The following is a 25,636-nucleotide window of genomic DNA, read 5'->3' as shown; positions in this document are numbered from 1 at the left end:
AAAAAAAATGTAGGAAATGATATAATGCAATGAAAACGACCGCAGAACATCATTCATTCCAACCACGGAATGTGATAAACAGTTGTTAAAGAGGAGAAACAATTCATCCCCACAATACATTGGTTTTTTTCTGCAGTACCAACTGGACAGTGGATCCGAGCAATAATATAGAACAGTGTAGACAATTGCAACCTTTCAAGGTACAATTTTGCCTTCACTTATCACTAGCACAGAATAAATGGTTCAATCTTTCAATGACAAGACAGCAAGCTTATTATTGCACTTCAGTTGATGTTTCCTGTCACCTTGGTTTTACTATGAACTAAAATGAAAGCAAGAGGTCAAGACTGTGAAATATCAGAAAAAAATCAAATAGCAATGGTCAGTTGGTACAAAGCATTCACCTGAATAGCTTGTAGATGTAGGAGACAGTAAAGTTTTGGGGGACGGGTGTGTGTTTGTATGCGTGTTAGATACTAAGGTAAGTTTTTAACTTCAATGCAATGAAGAAGCTAAGAGTTTAGAAAGAACAGGGAAAACTTTATTGCCCTAGCCAATATGGGGTAAATCAGGTAGCAATACAGAAAAAGCAAGAGGATGAAAAGCTCATGTATCAGTTAACAAGAATTTTTTTGCATTCTGTTTCCTTTTCATTTTAATCAATAGCTGCTGCCTGAATCCAAATAGTGATGGAAAATTCTTCATTTATCAAAGTACCAAATCCAGAGTGGGTGTTGTCCTAGCATATCATGAGATGTTGAAGTGCTTCAGAGGTATTCTTCATTAAGTTGTATTAAACTCAAATCAATTTTCAATACACAGAATATGGAACAGAAAGTTGTGTTGTGAACACATATGTGAATTGTGGGTAGGTCCTGCCTTTTATATAATTGAAAATTATTCACAAAAGATTCAGAAACACTTTCATAGTACAAATGGAATCTTTTGCTGAATATCAAAACCACTGCGCTATGCATTTAGTAGGCAAGTAATGTGTTCTCTAAACTATTGCTCATTTTTTATTGTAAAATGTTGTGTACTCACTGGCAGTTAGATTCACTGTATCTTGATCCTGTCCATGAGCATTTGTGGCTATGCATGTTACGGTAATGTTCTCTGAAGGTTGTACAGTTATCTTGTGGTTCCACTGTGATTTTTTATCCTTTACTGATTCCTCTCTGGGCTGCAATGAAAAAATTTATTTTTCATTCATTATAAGACTGCACAATATTTACTGCACCTTCTGAAAATCTAACTTATACTTTAGGGAATCAGAGCACAAATCTATGCTCAACAGTGAATCAACAGCACTGTGCTGAAGTCTCATCTTTGACGTGCCCTCTGATTTATCCAAATTCCATGTTCCATTTGCTAGATGTGACTTATTGCCAATTCACAATTGGAATCTGGATCAAATTCAGCTCTGAATGGTGAAATAAATGTTTGTTTGTTTTTAGCATATGTTTGGGAAGGCTCTATAAAAATGAGTACAACTCAGAAATGACTGGTACTAGTCCAAACTGGTCTTGTATATCTGAACTTGGAACTCCAGTTCAGACCAGTAGCAAGAGCAATGTGAGAAAAAAACTTATTCATATAGTCAGCTGTCAAGGTATGCAATGCACTACCTGGAAGTGTGGTGGAGGTAGGTTCAAGTGGACACTGGACGATTGTTTGAATGGAAATAATATGCAAAACCATGGGGAAGAAGCAGGAGATTGACACTGGTAATGATGCTCAGTTGAAGAGTTGGTGCAGGCACAACGGGCTGAATTGTCTCCTTCTGCACTCTAACGATTTTATGCTTCAGTACCAGTCATTTCCAAACAGTACCAATCATTTGCATGCTTGACTGTTTTATTTCTTCTTTTCAGTTCTTTTTGTGCCCACAACAAAAATCGACACAGAAGCAAAAGTGTCTGAAAGGAAGCTCCTTATGACTCATTTGAGGAAGAGTATTTAAATGTAGAACTGAATTGCACAGACCAGCAGATTTCACCAAGATGTTACATTAATGGCACAATACGCCTTCACTCCTCTTGCAATAGGAAGAAACAAAGAAAATCAATGAGCATTTCACTCTTTCGTTAACTGTGACTTTTCAGCACATGGAACAGAATTAACATTGAACTTGAAAAATGTGTTGCTGGAAAAGTGCAGCAGGTCAGGCAACATCCAAAGAACAGGAGAATTGACGTTTCGGGCATAAGCCCTTCTTCAGGAATTTTTCAGCTCTGATCTCCAGCATCTGCAGTCCTCACTTTCGCCTTAACGTTGAACTTCACAAGTGAAGTGGGCATTTCAGTGAATTATTCAAGGAAAGGTCCCATGGGCACTGGTCATTCCTCTCTTTAATTTCCGTATCATGTTTGTGAACCTGGACAATATTCCTGTGAAACACTCTCTCTATATTTTAGGTGTTTAAAGGAGAGCTCCAACTTATAGAAACCTGCACACGTCCATCTTGCATTTCCTTCATAAAAATGATATGGAATACTAGCACAGACCATAGCTATGTCTGTCCTTTTGTGGAGTTTGTGGATCATTCCTTGTTGTCACCAATATTTTCTCAGTACATCAATAACTATATTGTTGTAGCTTCCTGATTATCTGGAACTGAAAAATATGCAATTTTGCTTTCTACTTCCATCCTTCTCTCATTTTCCATTTGGTCCAGCTGACTCCTCTTCTCCCCTCCTTCACTACTGGCAGCCATCTCTCAGTAAATTTTGACTACAGTTCCTCATGCTGTTTCCTGTAAAGAGTCCATTCTATTCTCCCAGTTTCTCTGTCACTATCAAATCTGTTGCAGTGACATTGCCTTTTGTAACTGTGCTTCTGACATGTTTCCCTCTATCCTCAACTGAAGATTCTCCCCAAATACGATGAAGCGACTCCTCAGTTGTGTTGGACCCATTTTCCGCAATTCTGCCCCTCCGCCCTTAACCCTTTGAGAACTGTGATAGCCTTCCCCTTGCTCTGACTTTCCACCCACCAGCCTCTGTTTTCAAAAGATCATCCACCAACATTTCTGCATCTCCAGCAGGATTCCACAACCAAATATGTTCGGCCTGAATTCCCTATTGATATTTTGCAGGGAACATGCTTCCTGCCACCCTGGTCCATTTCTCTATTACCTTCAATTCTTTATCCCTTTCCCATCCAATCACAGGAGGTGTAACACGTAGCCTTTTAAACTTCCCCTCCTCAATGTCCGAGGTCCCAAACATACTATCCAGTGAATCAGTGACTTATCTGGACTTCCTTCAATCCAACCTACTGCTCACTGCAATGTCTCGTCCATATAGTACAGAAAGCAAACATAAACTGGATGACCACCCTCCTCTCATGCTCATACTTCTGTCCTAGGTCTGTCCTCGTGTTTCAGTGAAATCCAATGCAAGCTGAAGACGCTTGCTTACTGTTTAGCCACTTGACAACCTTCTGATTCTCCTGGTTTTGCTTTCAGCAGAGGTGACATTTTCTGCCATTAGCACCAATTAACAACTCTGGTTTTCTCCTCTACATTCATTACCACTCCTTTGCATTTTGTTTTGTGGCTTCTGTGATCTAAAATTTTGCTTGCTCTCTAACCTTCCCCTTCCATTCCACTTGCTCCTCTCCACCTTTTTCTACACTGTAAAACCTGCAACCTTTTCACATCTCTCTTCAATTTTGAGTAAGAGTCATAGAAGGCTTTAGAAATAAGTTTTGAATAAAGTTTAAAACGTCAACTCATTTCCCTTTCCACTGATGCTGCCAGAGCTGCTGAGTTTTCCTGCTTGCAAATAGGATTTAACTTCTAACTCGTGCCACACTGCCTAATTTTAAAGGGAATAGAAAATAAAGTTCCAATTGATAGTAAAGACCAATTTTTTTAAATGAAAAAAAGTTTTTCAATAATTTGTTTAAATCTTTGATAAAAAGCAAACCAACACCTTCAATAACAAACACATTACTTATATTGAACAGTCTAACTTCAAAACACAATGGCATTTAGTTTTAAACATACATTATCAGAATGTTTTTTTTTAACCTTGTCTCAAAGGCCCACTTATCTAGTCACACTTGGCACTGAATTTTAACACTTTCCAATGGATAAAATTGCAATTTACAAAACTAATATTTTTCCAAATGATCACCAACAATAAAAGTTTGAATATACTCACATTTATCGGAGAGGTTATTTCCTGTCTTCAGGAAGTTGCTTGAAAGCTCTGCCTGCTGTCAGTGCACATTAGAAACCTGGAATTTCCCTGCATGATCTTCCCCCTCATTTTAAATAGCTCTCAAATCATCTACAGTTCACCTGACCTCCCAATATGAGCAGTCATTGGGTGAGGCAGTGCTGAATTGGAAAATAACCCCTTTGATTTATAAAATTATAGAATAATACAGCACACAAGAGACTAAATGCCTCATCAAGTTTACACTGGCTCATTCAAAGAGCAATTCAGTTATCTCCAATCCCTGACCTCTCTCCATACCACTGGAATTTTTGTTTCTTTAAATATTTATCCAACTTTTTTTTTAATAGCTCCTATTGAGTCAGGTTGACCAGCCTGCGCCCACACCTCCTCCCTGACCTCTATCCAAGGCTCCAAAGAATCTTTTCACATCCAGCAGAGATTTTCCTGCACATTCACCGACCTCATCCACTGAGTCCATTGCTCTCGATGTGGTCTCCTCCACCTTGGGGACTCAGAACGCCAACTTGTGGAGTGTTTCAGAGAACATCTCTGGGACACATGCACCAAACAACCCCACCACCCATGGCCGATCACTTCAACTTCTCCAAGGACATGCAAGTCCTGGGCCGCCTCCACCAGCAAATCCAAGCCACCCGACGACTTAGAGGAAGAAAGCCTCATCTTCCACCTTGGGAGCCTCCAACCACATAGTATCAACATCGACTTCACCAGTTTCTAAAAATCTCCCCACCCCCACTTGTCCCAAATCCAACCCTCGGCACAGACCTCTTGAAGTGTCTGACCTATCAATTTTCCTGCCCACCTATCTGCTCCACCCTCCCCACTGACATCTCCCCATCACCCCCACCTGCATCTACCAATCGCCCTCCCATTACCTTCCCCCCAGCCCACACCCCTTCCATTTATCTGAGCCCCCTTCCCCCTCCACATTGTCGATGAGGGGTTTATGCCCAAAACATCTACTCTCCTGCTCCTCGGACGTTGCCTGTCCTGCTGTGCTTTTCTAACACCACACTTTTCGACTCTTACTCTCCAGGATCTGCAGTCCTCACTTACTCCATATTGCTTTAGCATAACTTCCTAGCTTTTGTACTTTATGTAACTAATAAAGTCTTTGATCCCATATAAAATATTGTTGGTTTAAATTTTGCTTCAGATGAATGGGCAGCACGGTAGCTCAGTGGTTAGCACTGCTGCCTCACAGCTCCAGGGACCCAGGTTCGATTCCAGTATCAGGCAATTGTCTGTGTGGAGTTTGCACGTTCTCCCCATGTCTGTGGGTTTCCTCCGGGTGCTCCGGTTTCCTCCCACAGTCCAAAGATGTGCAGGTCAGGTGAAGTGGCCATGCTAAATTGCCCATAGGGATGCGTAGGTTAGGTGTAGTAGTCAGGGGCAAAAATAGGATAGGGGAATAGGTTCTAAGAGGGTTACTCTTCCGTGGGTCGGTGTGGATTTACATTGTTTCTACACTGTAGGGATTCTAATTCCAATTTGACAGTGAACACGTTCTCCTGCTCCTGTTACTTACAGCCGTTCCATTGATGCTCCATTGTACAACTGGCTTGGGGAATCCCTCCACAACACAGGTGATCACTTTCGTATTGTTCACAATCTTCTTTGTCAATTTAGTTATCTTGGGCTTTCCTGTAATAAGAGACAACTAGTTTAATAACAAGACCAAATTGAGAAAACATTGGGCTGAGACTTGTGACTTGATTGCCCAAATGCTAGCCCAGTGGGTAAGATTACCTATACCTGATCATTTCAGGATATGAGGCAAATTCAAACAGAATGAAAATCATGTAGGTTCAACAAGGATCACATGACCCATAACACCAGATTACTGTCCTACTGACATGGAAGGAAACATAACCCAGAGAGAAAGTTTAACTTACTTTGCGCACAATGGTGTCAACTAGCCACACAATATTTTCACCTCCTGATTGTGTTCCTTTCCTAAAGTTATACTAGACTGCTAAACTAAAGCTATAATAAAATTAGCTCTGAAAATCTCAATTGATACAAATACCACCTGGTCTCATATTAAATCAGAGAGTCCCAGAAGGTCCCAAATTGCTAGACAGTATTGATGAGGCTGATCTTAGCCATAATGTCACGTAGGGCTAACTTTTCTCAAAATTTGGCGATTTCGATTTTAGGTTTCAACCTCATTAAGCACGCAGCACATCGCCCATCCTCTCATTATCTTGTGCTCAGTAGCAGCACAAGAGCATGTTGGGGCCCAGACCTTCTGCCATTAATATCCCATTTATGAAGTGAAACCCCAGCTACTGGCCATTCTAATTGCCAGGAGATTGACCTTCACAACCCCATTTGCCAGCAGGGACCTAGAATTCCTGGTGGATGCTGTGGTGGAGAAGGCGGCTGTTCTCTTTCTCCTAGACTGCCAGAGACTATGGCAACAGATTACAGTGGACTTATGAAAAGTTGCCTCCTCAGTCAGTGTTATTTCCATAGTTAGCAAGAAATGAGCAATGATTCTCTGCACTTTGCAATACTGGGTGCTACTATCTTCTCTGCTACTACAGCAATGTGCTCTCTGGAATGGCCAAAAACTGGTGGCTCAGCCAATTACACCCTTATCCCATGAATGAATTAAAGATGAAGTCTGGATAGTGAATGGCTTGGAGGGGAAATTGCAGGTGGTGGGTATTCCCATGTATCTACTGCCCTTGTCCTTCTAGATGGAAGTGGTTGTGGGTTTGGAAGATGCTGTCTGAGGATCTCTGTTGAACGTCTGCAGTGCCCTTGTAGACAGTACACACTACTGCCATGGAGGGACTGGTTGCTTGTGCCAATGAAACAGACTGCTTTGTCCGTTATGATGTTAAACTTGACTGTTGTTGGAGCTGCGTTGAGTGTATGTTGCTTAAAAAGCACAACAGGTCACGCAGCATCTGAGGAACAGGAAAATCGACGTTTTGGACCAGAGCCCTTCATTGTTGGAGCTGCACCCATCCAGGCAAGTGGAGAATATTCCATCACACTCCTGACTTGTGCCTTGTAGATGGTGGACAGACTTTGAGCTGTCAGGAGGAGAGATACCCATTGCATATTCCTAGCCTCTGACCTGCTCTTGTAGCTACTTTAATTATTTTGCAAATCCAGTTCAGTTTCTGGTTAATGGGTAACCCTCAGGTTGTTGATATCAGAGGATTCTGTGATGGTAACATCAGAGGAGCAGTGGTTAGATTGTCTCGTATTGGCAATAGTCATTGCCTGGCATTTATGTGAAACAGTGCACCACTTTCCAGCCTAACACTGGATATTGTCCAGGTCTTGTTGCATCTAGACATAGACTGCTTCAGTATCTGGGGAGTTATGAATGGTGGTGAACATTGTGCAATCATCAGCGAACATTCCCGCTTATGACCTTGTTGACAGAAAGAAGGTCATTGATGAATCATTTCAGGCCCTGTTATATACTCCAGCCCCTTTTGTCTTTCGCAGCCATGAACAGCATCCATACAGCCTCTTCCTACAAGAGGGCTGTGCCTAAAATATCCAGCTTCCCATATCCCTCCAAGAAGGAAGAGGCAAATCCATCAGAGGAGGCAACCACAAAGCTGCCTCTTTCACACTCCAACAACTCACTGACACCTCAGTGACTGTTTTATTTAGATTTGACTCAGAAGCACACAATATGGTGAGCGTATCATTAACAATTTTCTTAAACTGCCTTAAAAGGAAGCAACACCCAGGTTTCCAGCACTCAGGCATTTGGTGAGCCCCATGCACAGAAAGACCCCGTGGTGCTGGCCATTAATAACCCTCTGAAAAGGCACAGACACAAGAGCAGCAGGTAGGCTTGCTGGAAACAGGATTGGAGGTTGGAATCTTCCACAAATGTGATCAGACATCTGGCTGTCTCTATGGATAGGGTTGTCATGGAGTGTCAGGCTGAGCAAACCCTTTATTGTTTTGTGGAGATATATGCAGACCTGAGCCACTGGTGCTCAGGATAAGTAGCAAGGCCATCTGGGGTCAAAGGACTTTGATCTCACTCTAAGAGTGAGTGAAGGCTGCAGATGCTGGAGATCAGAGACAAGTGTGTGGTGCTGGAAAAGCACAGCATCCAAGAAGTAGAAGGATAGACATTTTAGGCAAGAGCTCTTCATCAGGAATGAGGCTCGTGAGCCGAGGGGTAGAGAGATCAATGGGAGGGAAGTGGGGCTGGAGGTGAAGATAGCTGAGAGTGTGATAGGTTGATGGAGGTGGGGATATATCAGACAGGAGGGTGGAGTGGACAGGTGGGAAGGAAGATGGACAGGTAGGACAGTGCCAAGTTGGAAGATTGGAATTGGGAAAAGGTGGGGGAAGGGGAAAATGAGGAAACAGGTGAAGTCTACATTGATGCTGTGTAGTTGGAAGGTCCTAAAGCAGAAGATGAGGCGTTCTTCCTCCAGGCGTCAGGGTATGATAATGGAGGCAGCCAAGGACCTGCATGTCCTTGGACGAGTGGGAAGGGGAGGGGGAGTTGAAGTGTCCGGCCCTGGGTTGGGAGAGTTGGTTGGTGTGGGTGTCCTGGAAATGTTCTCTGAAACGCACTGTAAGTATGCGTCCTGTCTCCCCAATGTAGAGGAGACCACATTGGGAGCAACGGATACAATAAATGACGTATGGAAGTGCAGATGAAACTCTGATGGATTTGGAAGACTCCTTTAGGGCCTTGGACCAAGGTGAGTGGGGGAGGTGTGGGTGCAGGTTTTGCATTTCCTGTGGAGGCAGGGAAAGGTGCCAGGAGGGGAGGGTAGGTTGGTGGGGGGCATGGACCTGACAAGAGAGTCGCGAAGGGAATGATCTTTTCGGAAAGCGGATCGAGATGGGGAGGGAAATATATCTCTGGTAGTGGGGTCTATTTGTAGGTGGCGGAAGATGATGCAATGTATACGAAGGTTAGTGGGGTGAAAGGTAAGGATAAGGTGGGTTCTGTCCTTGTTGCAGTTGGAGGGATGGGGTTCAAGGGCAGAGGTGCAGAAAGTGGATGAGATGTGCTGGAGGGCATCATCGACCACGTGGGAGGGGAAGTTGCAGTCTTTAAAGGAGGAGGCCATCTGACGTGTTCTGTAGTAGAACTCACTCTAGGTGCTCCTTTCTCTATAGGTGACAGGGTAATACCAGCATGAAGCTAGTTGGACACGACCCCCTGATATCTCCTCTCAGGACACTCCCGCAGTGCCAGGCCTCTCTACTTCCAGCCTGCCTGTGACCCAAGCCTGTGGATGTTGAAGTTGAGGAGTGTGAGCCTTGATCTGGTCAGGATATTATCACTGCATCTTGGTCCTTTCGTCACAAATACCTCTTGGACCAACAGGCTCCACTATCGGGCAGGCTGCTTCCACTCTAACTGCAGACCTCAGGACTGCAGCTTGATGTACTGGGAGGGCAAGGAAAAAGGAAACCTTCGGTGGGTACAAAGTTGGCACAGGTGGCATTTCCTTGTCACTGGAATATCAAGTTTGTAAATAAATTAGCACTTGCAGTCATCACCTGTCTGATCAATTGTTATTTTCACTGCTGCGACAAGAACTTAGCTATGCAAGCTCCCATTCCTTAGTGCCAAACAACGTTAGAATCTTGTCTGAAGAAGGGACACATTTTCTTTAATGTCCACTGGGGCCTACAACATGCTGCAATAGTTTAATAGTGGAGCATCAAATATTGTAAATCCTTCAAACAGTTGTTAACATTAATTTATATCAGACAACTGGAAGAGTGACAAAAGAAACAAAAAGTCTGTATCTGTTTCTGGGATTAAACAGTGACTACTTGCCATCAGAGCAGCAACACACTGACAGTCAATGAATGTGGCTTCACTCAGCCCATATCGTGTGGTGAGTTACTGGACAGCAATTTGTACTCAATTGAACTACAGTCCACAATTATTGATTTCAAAATATCGAGAAAAAAATCACCAGAAAACAGAATGAGGTGGGCCTGTTGGAGTTACATCAATACATTTGTTTTACCTTCCACCCGTATCATTATTGCTTTCTCTCTCTTCATTTCCTTTACTTCCCGTAGCCTGGCTGAGCAGGTGTAAGTGCCAGAATGCAGATACTGTAGTGAATCCAACCTGAGCGGAGTTTGGTAAACCTTATTTTTCTGAAAACACAGAAAGAACAGAACAGAAACTTAATTTATTAAAACAAACCTGGATTTGTGTTATGGAAAAATAGAGTCATCAGAGCATAGGGAGGAACAGAGAATGTCTGTGCATCACGTAAAATTAACCATCTGCCTGTGTACAATGATAAAAACAGAGAAATGTTGGACAAATTCAGGTCTATCAGTACCTTTGGACAGAGAAACAAGGGTTATGTTTCAACTCCTTTTTCTTTAGGACTGGGTTGTGAATGAGTTTTGTGGAAGAATCACATTGGACAAGAAACATTAATTATTTCTTTCTCCACAGATGCTGCCAGACCTGCTCAGTTTTTCTAGCTCTTTCTGTTTTTATTTTGGATCACCAACATAGAGTCATAGAGATGTACAGCACAGAAACAGATCCTTTGGTTCAGCCTAGATTAGAGTGGTGCTGGAAAAGCACAGCAGGTCAGGCAGCATCCGAGGAGCAGGAAAATCGATATTTCGGGCAAAAGCCCTTCATCAGGGAGCCTCCAGGGTAGAGATATAAATGGGAGAGGGTGAGGCTGGGGAGAAGGTAGCAAAGAGTACAATAGGTGAATGGGGGTGGGGATGAAGGTGATAGGTCAGACAGGAGGGTGGAGCGGATAGGTGGGACATAGTTGAAGAGCTTCAGGGCAAAGGAGATGACCTGGGGGTTGCAGTGAGAGAGAGAGAGAGAGAGAGAGAGAGAGACTCACCTGTCTGTGCTAACCAGATATTCTACACTAACCTAGTCCCATTTGTCAGCATTTGGCTCGTATCCCTCTTAACCCTCCCTCTTCATATATCCATCCAGATGCCTTTTAAATGGACCAGCCTCCACCACTTCCTCTGGCAGCTCATTCCATACTTGCACCACCCTCTGTGCAAATAAGTTGCCCCTCAGGTCTCTCTTAAATCTTTTCCTCTCACCTTAAACATATGCCCTCTAATATACCCCCGCCCTACAAAACAAAATCCTCGAATATTTACCTTATCCATGCCCCTCATGATTTTATAAACCTCTATAAGGTCACCCCTCATCCTCCAACGCTTCAGGGCAAATAGTCCCAGTCTATTCAGCCTCTCCCTATAGGTCAAACCCTCCAACCATGGCAACATCCTTGTAAATCTTTATTGAACCTTTTCAAGTTTCACAACATCTTTCCTACAGCAAGGAGATCAGAATCTAATACAGTATTCCAAGTGGCCTAACCAATGTCTTATACAGCTGCAATATGACCTCCCAACTCCCATACTCCTTGCACAATAAAAGGCACACAATTGTTGTATTTTGCTTTGCTATTACAATAATCGTTTGTATTAAAATGTCAATTTTGCCAAAGAACTGAACACATTCAACTCAATTCTTATTTCCAGTCTCCACCACTGTAGTCCAAATAAAATATTTCAGCCAGCCAACTGGATTGCATGTATCTGATTTACTTGTCACCATCCTTGTGAGGAGTTTAAACTAAAGTAAGAACTTGAAAATAATACAGAAAGGTTAACAACCCTTCTGCAGTACTTAGCACGTTATAGAAGCCAGTTCCTTTCACTTTGAAACAACTCCCACATTGGCTATTATCCTCACAACTTGACAATGGATTTACCTCACTAACTGCGGGAAGAGTTTTCCATTGTTGTTTCGGAATTACAAAACATGAAGGTCAACTGTTTGGGTGCACAAATAGTGACTCTTAATAAGATTCTGTTTTCTTGAAGAAAGAAAAGGCAGACCAAAGTGCATTCATCTCGAAAGCGTGTACACACCACCATCCTGAAGTTTTTAAAATTAGTTAACAAGTGGACTAGATGACAATACCTTTCAGATTTCCTCTAGAGCTGTGCAAAACAATAATATGGTGTTTGATAGCAATTTCAAAGTTAATTCAGCTGGTTAGTATATTGTTAAAATAATGAACCGAGTATACTAGCATTTAATTGGCATAGGAATGTGCAAGTTACAATGTGCAATGACTTTGAACAATTAAATATGGGTTTTGTTAATGATTTATGCCACAATGAGAGACATCATAGTAACCGGAGGAATATCATTGCAAAGTGAAAAGAGAAAAAATGATTAAAAATAATAAGAAATGAAAGAATGACAAAGAAAAGGATATTACAGCATGTCAGGCATTGGATGGTGTGGTAAGAGAAAGAGAAAGGTGAAGGAATTAATTAATTACTATTAAGGGGGACAATGATTGCTTCAAATATGTTTAATTTCAAGAGGAACGTCCAAGCAGGTTGCTGAAGTAAGTGAATTTTCCTAGTTTGGTGTTCCCATAAATTACAAATACATTACCTGCCCTCAAAAACAAAGTATATGAAAAGAGTAGAGTATAATGTTGCTCCATCCAATTTAGAAGCTAAATGTTGGTAGACTTAGCAGCCTTCTCTTTCTTCTATTTTTGTTTTTTCATAAAAGGGGAGGGGAAGTAAAGAAAAGAGCAGGAAATTTAGAAGTAACTCAGTGACAAAAAAAACAAGTTAGGAAGGCAAACACAATGATGGCATTTATTTTGACAGGATTTGAATATTCAAGCAGGGATGTACTTCTAAGGCTCTATAAGGCTCTGGTCATACCACATTTGGAGTATTGTGTGCAGTTTTGGGCCCCATATCTCAGGAAGGATGCACTGGCCCTGCAGCATATTCAGAGGAGGTTCACAAGAACTGTCCCAGGAATGAAAAGCTTAACATATGAGTCATGTTTGAGGACTTTGAGTTTATACTTGATGGAGTTTAGAAGGATGGGGAGGGGAATCTAATTGAAACATACAGAATACTGAATGGCCTGGACAGAGTAAATGTTGGGAAAATGTTTCCATTGGTAGGAGAGACTAGGACCTGAAGGCACAGCCTTCGAGTAAAGGGAAGGCCTTTTAGACGGAGGTAAGGAGAAACTTCTTCAGCCAGAGAGTGATGAATCTATGGAACTCACTGCCACAGAAGGCTGTGGAGGCCAGGTCATTGAGTATATTTAAGACTGAGACATAAGAGTTCTTGAGTTCCAAGAGGATCAAGGGTTGCAGGGAGAAAGCAGGAGAATGTAGTTGAGAAACCTACCAGCCATGATTGAATGGCAGAACAGACTCAATGGGCTGAATGGTCTAATTTCTGCTCCTATGTCTTATGGTCTTATAAATAAAATGATAGAAAGAAAAAAGGAGAGAAAGGTGATAAAAGGGCAAAGGAAATAGAAGACAAAAAGATTTAAGTCCAGAATCTATCATCCTGGTACGATCACAATACACAAATATCAGGATCGTTAACTCAACATAGCAGTCATTGTCAATCAGCAGATCCAGGTGTGAGGCAAGGAAAACACCAATGTGAAAAGCTGTGAATAAACATAGGTCTAAGTCACTCACTGCTGTAAAGCTCATGACACTTTCCATATGGTATGTCTGAAATTCCTCATTTACTGTATACTAATGCATCATCTCCTCAAAGAGGACAGGTAGGAAAGAAATCAAAAGGGGTCAGAAAAATCAAGGGAAAGCAACAAAGAAACGTAACAGAAATAAAGAGCACTAGGGGTGAAGCACCAATCTGAAAGGCAGCTGACATTAATTCCCTCAGCCCAGTGAAAATGTGGTAACAGTAGCCCAAAAAAATAGCATTGAGCCACCTTCTCAAGCTCTGGGTTTTTGACTGGCTCAGTGTGGGAGCTGATCAATTTCCCATCCTCCCAGAACTTAAAAAATGCAACTGGATTTCCATTTGGTATTTGCAGCTCATTGACAAAATGGAAATATAACTTAAGACAACAATAGACATGGACTCTCTGTCCATCTAATCTCTGCCTTTAGTTAAAATCTGTTTTAAGTAGTTTATAGGAGGAAGGAAGGAAGGAAAATAAAACAGAAAACAAACAAATTTCCCAGAGTTTAGCAAATGAATCAAACACAAGGAACATTAAAGTGAAGATGGATTAATTGGAGGAGGTATTTAGGAGCATGGTTGGGGGGGAGGGGGGGTTATCTGCAAGATTCTAAATGTCGACAATCATTCTGTACTACTTTGTCATTATCATATCAACTCCACAGGTTCCTCCACCACAATTCTAATGTTTAGCAGAAGTCAGAAACAACATGCATGAGCTTACTTTCATCAGGGTAACATCCACAGTTCCAGAAGAGGAAGCAAGGCAATCCAGGGTTATGTTCTCTCCAACCATCTTAGAGATATTTTTATTAGGATTCATAGTCAAGGTTAAGTCTGTGAATAACAGGGTATTTGTAAGTTATTATTTTCTTTCTCATTTGATTCGTTTACATTTCCAAGCCATTTGTTTCCCAGATTAAAGCCCAGGTGTATTAAGGATGAAGACATGATTATATTGCTAATTATTTCTGTATTATCTCCCTCCCCAATCTCTCAAAATTGCTTCTTCCTTGCTAGGACACAGTTTCTCAGGATCATGGTGTCACTGGTAATTCACTCTGTTCTGGGGTGGGGAAGAGTTGGTGTTCACTCTCCAATTAAATAATTTTCTTTCAATAGCAGGCAACCCCAAAACTGTACACAAAATTCAAAACGTTGCCTCACCAAAGTCCTGTACAACTGCAACATGATGTCCCACCTCCTATATGCACTGGTCTGAACAATGAAACCAAGTGTGCTAAACACCTTCTTAACCACCCCATCTACCTGTGACACTACTGTCAAAAAACAACTCCTGTTCTTTTCCAAGTGGTCACAACAGTGAAAGAATGGTGAAACTTTGATTACTTTCTAAAGTTGAATTTAATTTAGTTATTAATCAACGTTCCCATACATGGGGGGGGAAGCAATGTTGATCCAGAGACCCAGGAAATGTTCTGGGGGAGCTGGGTTCGAATCCTGCTATGGCGAATGGTGGAATTTGATTTCAATAAATATCTGGAATTAACAGTCTAATGATGACCATGAATCCATTGTTGATTGTCAGGAAAAATCCATCTGGTTCACTAATCACCTTTAGGGAAGGAAACTGCCATCCTTACCTGGTGTGGCGTATGTGTGACTCCAGACCCACAATAATGTGGTTGACTCTTAACAATTAGGGATGGGCAATAAATGCTGGTCTAGTCAGCAATGCCCTCATACCATTAATGAATAAAAAAAGCATGAAATTCCAGCAATGAGTTGTTTTTTTTTAATCCCTGGCATTAATTTTAACTGCGCAATGGCATAAAATGAATGACAATGAATTATCAGCTCAGTTCATACATTTTCCAATTCTCATTTTGGTCGGCATTAATAGAAATGAAATCTGATAAATAACTAAATAAAAACCAAAATAACTGCAGATGCTGTAAATCAGAAACGAAAACAGAAGTCACTGGAAAAAGCTCAGCAGGTCTAGCAGCATCTGAAGAGAAATCAGTGTTCACATTTCAGGTCGAGTGACCCTTCCTCAGAACAGGTTTTGTTTATCTCCTTTTTAAAATTTGAGCTTGTTTCTGAATTGGGATAATACCTACAAAAATAATCCAGAACTCAGGAAAGATCACAGGACGCGAAACATTAACTCTGATTTCTCTTCATAAATGCTGAGCTTTTCCAGCAATTTCTGTTTCACTTTCTGATAAAAAATTTACCTTCCAATATGCTCAGCCTTCGGTCTCTGCCAATTTTCTACATGCTACTACAACCACTATAATCCCAGATTGTTTCTTCTGATTGTCTAATGTTAGTTTTTGCACAAAAATAATAAATGCCATGTACCAATTTACCTACTTTTATAGATTGTGGAACGTCAAGCTGAGTTATTAGTTGTGATTTTTTAAAACTTGGATACATTGGGAATTGTAAATTTATTTTATTCACGATTTGCTTAAAAACTCCAATTCCCAGACAAATTAGTTTTGATTTGTTGCATTCTGCAGGCACATTACAGTTCCACAATGACAAAGAAAACTGGGTTCTTGAAAGTTTGTTGCTGGGCTGAGATGTTAGAGCAAATATCATCACAGAAATTGACTATGCTTCCATATTTGTGTCAGCCTATTTTGGTAGGTATTATCCCAATTAGGAAATATATGCTCAAATTTGATAAAAAGGGATAAACAAAATCAGTTGATATTTCAATTGAAGGTAAATACTTACAGTGCACAGTGACATTAACACCACCCTTTATGTTCGGGTTATCTTGCTCTGAACACGTGTATTCACCGGTATCCTCCTGTGTCACATTAATTAGTTCATAATGATCTGTGACCACAACGTTCTCCTCTCCCTTTGAATTGATATACAAAACAAATATTCAATTAACAACTGATTGTTAGAATATGGCTGTAATAAACAGAATGTATTATTCTCAAATTTGCTGTCTGCAAGGACATATATGAATTCCAATGGGGAGGTGATGTCCTTGTATCACTAGAACATAGAACATAACAGCACAGTACAGGCCCTTCAACCCTCGATGTTGCGCCAACCTGTCATACTAATCTGAAGCCCATCTAACCTACACTATTCCATGTATGTCCATATGCTTGTCCAATGACTACTTAAATGTACTTAAAGTTGGCGAATCTACTACCGTTGCAGGCAAAACATTCCATACCCTTACTACTCTCTGAGTAAAGAAACTACCTCTGACATCTGTCCTATATCTATCACCCCCCAATTTAAAGCCATGCCCTCCGTGCTCGCCGTCACCATTCTTGGAAAAAGGGTCTCCCTGTCCACCCTACCTAACCCTCAGATTATCTTGTATGTCTCTATTAAATTAACTCTCAATCTTCTGCTCTCTAAGGAAAACAGCCTCAAGTCCCTCAGCCTTTCCTCGTAAGACTTTCCCTCCATACCAGTCAACATCCTAGTAAATTTCCTCTGCACCCTTTCCAAAGCTTCCACATCCTTCTTATAATGCGGTGACCAGAACTGTACACAATACTCCAAGTACGCCCGCACCAGAGTTTTGTACAGCTGTAGCATAACCTAATGGTTCCGGAACTCGATCCCTCTGTTAATAAAAGCTAAAATACTGTATGCCTTCTTAACAACCCTGTCAACCTGGGTGGCAACTTTCAAGGATCTGTGTACATGGACACCGAGATCTCTCTGCTCATCTACACTACCAAGAATATTACCATTAGCCCAGTACTTTGCATTCTGGTTACTCTGACCAAAGTGAATCACCTCTCACTTGTCTGCATTAAACTCCATTTGCCACCTCTCAGCCCAGCTCTGCAGCTTATCTATGTCTCTCTGTAACCTACTACATCCTTTGTCACTATCCACAACTCCACCGACCTTAGTGTCGTCTGCAACTTTACTAACCCACCCTTCTAAGCCCTCATCCAGGTCGTTTATAAAAATGACGAACAGCAGTGGACCCAACACCGACCCCTGCGGTACACCACTGGTAACTGGACTCCAGGATGAACATTTCCCATCAAGCACCACCCTCTGTCTTCTTTCAGCAAGCCAATTACTGATCCAAACTGCTATGTCTCCCACAATCCCATTCCTCCACATTTTGTACAATAGCCTACTGTGGGGAACCTTATCGAACACCTTGCTGAAATCCATATACACCGCATCAACCGGTTTACTCTCATCTACCTGTTTGGTCACCTTCTCAAAGAACTCAATCAGGTTTGTGAGGCACGACCTACCCTTCACAAAACCGTGCTGACTATCCCTAATCAAATTATTCTTTTCTAGATGATTATAAATCCTATCTCTTATAACCTTTTCCAACACTTTACCAACAACTGAAGTAAGGCTCATTGGTCTATAATTACCGGGGTTGTCTCTGCTCCCCTTCTTGAACAGGGGAACCACATTTGCTATCCTCCAGTCTTCTGGCACTATTCCTGTAGACAATGACGATTTAAAGATCAATGCCAAAGGTTCGGCAATCTCCTCCCTGGCTTCCCAGCGGATCCTAGGATAAATCCCATCCGGCCCAGGGGACTTATCTATTTTCACACTCTGCAGGATTTCTAATACCTCCTCCTTGTGAACCTCAATCACACCTAGTCTAGTAGCCTGTATCTCAGTATTATCCTCGACAACATTGTCGTTTTCTAGAGTGAATACTGTTGAAAAATATTCATTTAGTGCTTCCCCTATCTCCTTTGACTCCACACACAACTTCCCACTACTATCCTGGATTAGCCCTAATCTTACTCTTGTCATTCTTTTAGTCCTTAAATACCTATAGAAGGCCTTAGGGTTTACCCTGATCCTATCCGCCAACACACTCTCATGTCTCCTCCGGGCTCTTCTGAGCTCTCTTTAGGTCTTTCCTGGCTACCTTGTAGCCCTCAAGCGCCCTAACTGAGCCTTCACATCTCATCCTAACATTCTTCCTCTTGACCAGAGATTCCACTTCCTCATGTCTCCTCCGGGCTCTTCTGAGCTCTCTTTAGGTCTTTCCTGGCTACCTTGTAGCCCTCAAGCGCCCTAACTGAGCCTTCACATCTCATCCTAACATTCTTCCTCTTGACCAGAGATTCCACTTCCTGCATAAACCATGGCTCTCGCGCTATACAGCTTCCTCCCTGCCTGACAAGTACATATCTAGGACACACAGTAGCTATTAATCCAGGGATCCAGGTAATGTTCTGGTGACCCATGCTTCAATCAGACCATGGAAAAATCTAGGACTCAGTGTGTAGTGATTTCTTGAAAAACCATCTGGTTCATGAATGTCCTTTAGGGAAGGAAATTTGCTGTCATTACCTGGTGTGGCAGCCATGTGATTCCAGGCCCACATTAACATGGCTGACTCTCAACTCCCTGTGGTTAATTAGGGGTGGGCAATAAATGCTGGCCTTGCCAGTGATGCCACAGCCCATAAATGAATAATTTAAAAAGTGCATTTTTGCTGATGTGAAGAGAGGCTTTTACAATGATGTGGAGGTGCCGGTGTTGGAGCAGAGTGGACCAAGTTAAAAAATCACACAACGCCAGGTTATAGTCCAACAGATTTAATCGAAAGGACAAGCTTTCGGAGCATTGCTCCTTCATCAAGTAGCTAGTGGGGCAGGATCTTAGGACATCGAATTTATAGTGAAAGATCAAAGTGTCATACAACTGATGCGATGTATTGAACAAATCAGGATTGCTGTTAAGTCTTTAATCACTTAGCATGAGATTGCAGGTTTCAACTGATTAACATTTAAATCCCAGAATTTCTTTCGTATTCCCAAGATAACTTAAGGTTTTATTTTTTAAAAAGAAAGTCACATCTCAGCTCAGACAATGTATTAAAGGTGTAAGGTTAGAATCCATCAGGTGTACCAATCTTGAGTCAGACTGGTTCTATTTCCAAAGTAGGAATTTATAAAATGTCACATGGACTGACTGCCGACAGATTGTGTGCTTCTTGAACAAAATAGAAGGCATCGGAAAATACAAATTTGCAAATGCACGTTAACCCCATAGATGTATACATGTATAAGAGTGAGAGCGAGGCGTTTGTGTGCATGCGTGTGCGTGCAGAGAGGGAGTGTGTCTGTGTGTGGGGTGGGTGTGTGCGCGTGCACATGGGAGTATGTGGGTATACGTGCTTGATAGAGTGCATGTGCGAGTGTGACAAAGTATGCACCTGTGAGAGGGTGTACATGTGTTTGTGAGTGTTTGTGTCTGTGAATGAGGGGGGGGGTCTGTGTAAATATGATCATGAGTATGGGTGCTTGTGAAGTGTACAGTGCAGTGGAGTTATAGAGTCATAGAGATGTACAACATGGAAACAGACCCCTCGGTCCAACCTGTCCACATCGACCAGATATCCCAACCCAATCTAGTCCCACCTGCCAGCACCCGGCCCTTACCCCTCCAAACCCTTCCTATTCATATACCCATCCAAATGCCTCTTAAATGTTGCAATTGTACCAGCCTCCACCACTTCCTCTGGCAGCACATTCCATACACATACCACCCTCTGCATGAAAAGGTTGCCCCTCGGGGTCTCTTTTATATCTTTCCCCTCTCACCCTAAATCTATACCCTCTAGTTCTGGACTCCCCGATCCCAGGGAAAAGACTTTGTCTATTCATCCTATCCATGCTCCTCATAATTATGTAAACCTTATAAGGTCACCCCTCAGCATCTGACGCTCCAGGGGAAACAGCCCCAGCCTGTTCAGCCTCTCTCTATAGCTCAAATCCTCCACCTTTGGCAACATCCTTCTAAATCTTTTCTGAACCCTTTCAAGTTTCACAACATCTTTCCGATAGGAAGGAGACTAGAATTGCATGCAATATTCCAACAGTGGCCTAACCAATTTCCTGTACAGCCACAACATGACCTCCCAACTCCTGTACTCAATACTCTGACCAATAAAGGAAAGCATACCAAATGCCTTCTTCACTATCCTATCTACCTGCGACTTCACTTTCAAGGAGCCATGAACCTGCGCTCCAAGGTCTCTTTGTTCAGCAACACTCCTTAGGACCTTACCATTAAACGTATAAGTCCTGCTAAGTTTTGCTTTCTTAAAATGCAGCACCTCGCATTTATCTGAATTAAACTCCATCTGCCACTTCTCAGCCCATTGACCCATCTGGTCGAGATCCTGTTGTAGTCGGAGGTAACCCTCTTCGCTGTCCACTACACCTCCAATTTTGGTGTCATCTGCAAACTTACTAACTGTACCTCTTATGCTCCCATCCAAATCATTTATGTAAATGACAAAAAGTAGAGGATCCAGCACCGATCCTTGTGGCACTCCACTGGTCACAGGCCTCCAGTCTGAAAAACAACCCTCCACCTCCACCCTCTGTCTTCTACCTTTCAGCCAGTTCCGTATCCAAATGGCTAGTTCTCCCTGTATCCCATGAGATCTAACCTTGCTAATGAATCTCCCATGGGGAACCTTGTCAAAAGCCTAACTGAAGTCCGTATAGATTACATCTACTGCTCTGCCCTCATCATTGTTACTTCTTCAAAAAACTCAATCAAGTTTGTGAGACATGATTTCCCATGCACAAAGCCATGTTGACTATCCCTAGTCAGTCCTTGCCTTTCCAAATACAAGTAAATCCTGTCCCTCAGGATTCCCTCCAACAACTTGCCCACCACGGAGGTCAGGCTCACTGGTCAATAGTTCCCTGGCTTGTCTTTACCGCCCTTCTTAAACAGTGGCACCACACTTGCCAAGCTCCAGTCTTCCAGACCTCACCTGTGACTATCGGTGATACAAATATCTCAGCAAGAGGCCCAGTAATCACTTTTCTAGCTTCCTACAGAGTTCTAGGGTAGACTTGATCAGGTCCTGGGGAATTATCCACCTTTAACTGTTTCAAGACATCCAGCACTTCCTCCTCTGTAATATGGACATTTTGCAAGATGTCACCACCTATTTTCCTACACGAGCTGAAAATGTGATGCTGGAAAAGCACAGCAGGTCAGGCAGCATTCAAGGAACAGGAGACCTGACGTTTCGGGCATGAGCCCTTCTTTAGGAATGAGGAAAGTGTGTCCAGCAGGCTAAGATAAAAGGTAGGGAGGAGGGACTTGGGGGAGGGGCATTGGAAATGTGATAGGTGGAAGGAAGCCAAGGTGAGGGTGATAGGCCGGAGTGGGGGTAGGGGCGGAGAGTTCAGGAAGAAGATTGTAGGTTAGGATGGCGGTGCTGAGTTTGAGGGATTTGACTGAGACAAGGTGGGGGGAGGGGGAGGGGAAATGAGGAAACTGAAGAAATCTGAGTTCATCCCTTGTGGTTGGAGGGTTCCTAGGCGGAAGATGAGGCGCTCTTCCTCCAGCCATAGCAACACGACAATTCTCCTGTTCCTTGGATGCTGCCTGACCTGCTGTGCTTTTCCAGCAACACATTTTCAGCTCTGATCTCCAGCATCTGCAGTCCTCACTTTCTCCACCTATTTTCCTACAGTCTATATCTTCCATATCCTTTTCTACAGTAAATACTGATGCAAAATACTCATTTAATATCTCCCCCATTTTCTGCAGTTCCACACAAAGGCACCTTGCTGATATTTGAGGGGCCCTATTCTCTCCCTAGTTACCCTTCTATCCTTAATGTATTTGTGAAAACTTTTTGGATTCTCCTTAATTCTATTTGCCAAAGCTATCTCATGTCCCCTTTTTGCCCTCCTGATTTCCCTCTTCAGTATACTCCTACTTCCTTTATACTTTTCGAAGGATTCACTTGATCTATCCTGTCTAAAGCTGACATATGCTTCCTTCTTTTTCTAACCAAACCCTCAATTTCTTTTGTCATCCAGCATTCCCTATACCTACCAGCCTTCCCTTTCATCCTGACAGGAATATACTTTCTTTGGATTCTTGTTATCTCATTTCTGAAGGCTTCCCATTTTCCAGCCGTCCCTTTCCCTGTGAACATCTGCCCCCAATCAGCTTTTGAAAGTTCTTGCCTAATACAGTCAAAATTGGCTTTACTCCAAGTTAGAACTTCAATTTTTAGATCTGGTCTATCCTTTTTCATCACTATTTTAAATCTAATAGAATTATGGTCGCTGGCCCCAAAGTGCTCCCCCATTGACACCCTGCCTTATTTCCCAAGAGTAAGTCAGGTTTTGCACCTTCTCTAGTAGGTACATCCACATACTGAATCAGAAAATTGTCTTGCACACACTTAACAAATTCCTCTCCATCTAAACCTTTAACACTATGGCAGTCCCAGTCTATGTTTGGAAAGTTAAAATCCCCGACCATAACCATCCTATTATTCTTACAGATAGCTGCGATTTCATTCCAAGTTTGTTTCTCAATTTCCCTCTGACTATTGGGGGTCTACAATACAATCCCAATAAGGTGATCATTCGTTTCTTATTTCTTAGTTCCACCCAAATAACTTCCTTGGATGTATTTCCAGGAATATCCTCCCTCAGCACAGCTGTAATGCTATCCCTCACCAAAAACACCACTCCCCCTCCTCTCTTGCCTCCCTTTCTATCCTTCCTGTAACATTTGTATCCTGGAACATTAAGCTGCCAGTCCTGCCCATCCCTGAGCCATGTTTCTGTAATTGCTATGATATCCCAGTCCCATGTTCCTAACTATGCCCTGAGTTCATCTGCCTTCCCTGTTAGGCCTCTTGCATCAAAATTAATGCAGTTTAATTAATTAGTCCTACCTTGCCCCTGCCTGTTTGACTCACTTCTGTTCTCAACTGTACCAGTCTCAGATTGATCTCTTTCCTCACTATCTCCCTGGGTCCCCACCCCCCCACCTTACTAGTTTAAATCCTCCCGAGCAGCTCTAGCAAATCTCCCTGCCAGTATATTAGTCCCCTTCTAATTTAGGTGCAATCCGTCCTTCTTGTACAGGTCACTTTTACCCCAAAAGAGATTCCAATGTCCAAAAATGTGAATCCTTCCCCCATACACCAGCTCCTCAGCCATGCATCCTCCTATTCCTGCCCTCACTAGCTCGTAGCACTGGGAATAATCCAGATATTACTACCTTTGAGGACCTCCTTTATAAATTTCTGCCTAACTCTCTGTAATCTCCCTTCAGAATCTCAGCCTTTTCCCTTCCTATGTCGTTGGTTCCAATGTGGACAATGACCTCTTGCTGGCCCCTTCCCCCCTTAAGAATATTCTGCACCCTCTCTGAGACATCCTTGATCCTGGCACCAGGGAAACAACACACCATTCTTATTTTTCGCTGCTGGCCACTGAAACGCCTGTCTGTACCTCTGACTAGAGAATCCCCTAACACAATTGATCTCTTGGAAGCCGACGTACCCCGCGTTGCATTAGAGTCAATCTCAATACCAGAAACTTGGCTGTTTGTGCTATGTTCCCTTGAGAATCCATCAGTCCCTACATTTTCCAAAACATCATATCTGTTTGAAATGGGTATATCGACAAAAGACTCCTGCCCTCGGTGCCTACCTCTCTTACTTTTCCTGGAGTTAATCCATCTATGTGACTGTATCTGAGACTTTCTCCCATTCCTATAAGTGCCATCCATCACATACTGTTGCTGTTGCAAATTCCTCATTGCTTCTAACTGTCTCTCCAACTGATCCATTCGATCTGTTAAGATTTGCATCCAACAGTACTTATGGCAGATATAATCCACAGTAACCCTTAAACTCTCTTTAAATTCCCACACCTGACAAGAAGTATATACCACTGTACTAAAGGCCATTTTTGCTCCTTCACAATCTACAGACCCATAAAATAACACCGTCTTATTCCTCTACAAAACACTGCCCCAGGTTAAATTAATAGTTATGGCTTATATTTTAAGTTTATTCAAGAGATATATCTCCAAAAACATATAATCAAGAAAGAACCTACTCTACTCACTACTGCAGCCTCTGTTGGACACACTTAAAATAACGATTAACATATCTGATTCTGTGCTGTGAACTTCACCCAAACAGGTTCCTCCAAGATTAGTTGTGAATTTCACTGTTAATTTTCCCTGACGCACTCTGATGTCCAACGATACAGGAATTCAAAACAGCAAAGGCAGTAACTGTGCCGATTCTCTCTCTCTCTCTCTCTCTCTCTCTCTCTCCTGCAATGACCTCACCATGTGCTTCCTTTGTCGGTTCTTCTCCCTTTTAAAACTGCTGTTGTTTTGACATTTTTTTCCCCAAAGTTCCAAAACAATGCAACAGCATATAAAACAGTAATTACTGCTCCTGGAATTAGAGGAAATCACCTCCAGCACCTAAAATACCTCAAAAAAATATGAGCAGCTGTTACAGCCAGAAATTTTTCCTATCCTCCATCTTGGATTACCCAGAATCCAGAGCAATCTAGGTTTGCTCAATACATCGCATCAGTTGTATGACACTTTGATCTTTTACTATAAATTGTGTCCTCTGATCTTCTAGCTACGTGAAGGAGCAGGCTCCAAAAGCCGATACATCCAAATAAACCTGTTGGACTATAACCTGGTGTTATATGATTTTTTAACTTTAACAATGAAGTAATAACAATCCATCTATAGGCATAAGGTTAATATTTTTAAGAAAAGTATTTTTCTTTCAGCCCTCTATATTTGCATTTAAGATAAATATAGATGTACATGTACTTATGGATGTGAAATACACAATACCTATGACACTATTATGCTTGTCAAAGTACATATTGAAGTGCAAATATCACACTGGGGTTCTATTGAAACTCTGATGGAAGAATGGCAACCTCTCTCCCCTGAGAAACAGTGGTGACACTTAGCGTTGGAATTCCATCGTTTCAGAATCAAGATATGAGCACTGGAACTTCCATCCACGTGATGGACGGCAATTGACAGGGTCAGAGTGGACTTTGCAATGAAAAGGGAATTTACAAATGGTAAAGGGTTTTAGAAGGAACAAATCATTATTAAATGAAGGACAA

General features: G+C 42.2%; 1 protein-coding gene and 1 long non-coding RNA gene across 2 annotated transcripts in view; one reads left to right on the top strand and one right to left on the bottom strand.

Annotated features, from left to right (window-relative positions):
• Nucleotides 1–25,636, bottom strand: part of alcama (activated leukocyte cell adhesion molecule a) — a 312,067-nt gene that overhangs the window by 12,019 nt on the left and 274,412 nt on the right. The window contains exons 8-12 of the mRNA XM_043701077.2: nucleotides 16,443–16,572; nucleotides 14,458–14,570; nucleotides 10,202–10,337; nucleotides 5,740–5,855; nucleotides 1,045–1,183 (exon numbers count right to left, since the gene is read on the bottom strand). Of these exons, the coding sequence (XP_043557012.2) occupies nucleotides 1,045–1,183; nucleotides 5,740–5,855; nucleotides 10,202–10,337; nucleotides 14,458–14,570; nucleotides 16,443–16,572 (634 nt within the window). The remainder of the gene's footprint in view (nucleotides 1–1,044; nucleotides 1,184–5,739; nucleotides 5,856–10,201; nucleotides 10,338–14,457; nucleotides 14,571–16,442; nucleotides 16,573–25,636) is intronic.
• Nucleotides 7,943–9,552, top strand: LOC148148523 (uncharacterized). Its single transcript, XR_015758749.1, has 3 exons — nucleotides 7,943–8,034; nucleotides 8,812–8,911; nucleotides 9,336–9,552. It is a non-coding gene; the product is annotated as an uncharacterized LOC148148523 (long non-coding RNA).

This window comes from Chiloscyllium plagiosum, unplaced genomic scaffold, assembly GCF_037043375.1.
Source record: "Chiloscyllium plagiosum isolate Xiang-an unplaced genomic scaffold, Cpla_swu_hap1 HiC_scaffold_12, whole genome shotgun sequence".
In the NCBI taxonomy this organism is placed as follows: domain Eukaryota; kingdom Metazoa; phylum Chordata; class Chondrichthyes; order Orectolobiformes; family Hemiscylliidae; genus Chiloscyllium; species Chiloscyllium plagiosum.
The sequence above is the reverse complement of the archived record's forward strand: the minus strand, read 5'-3'. Positions and strand labels throughout refer to the sequence as shown.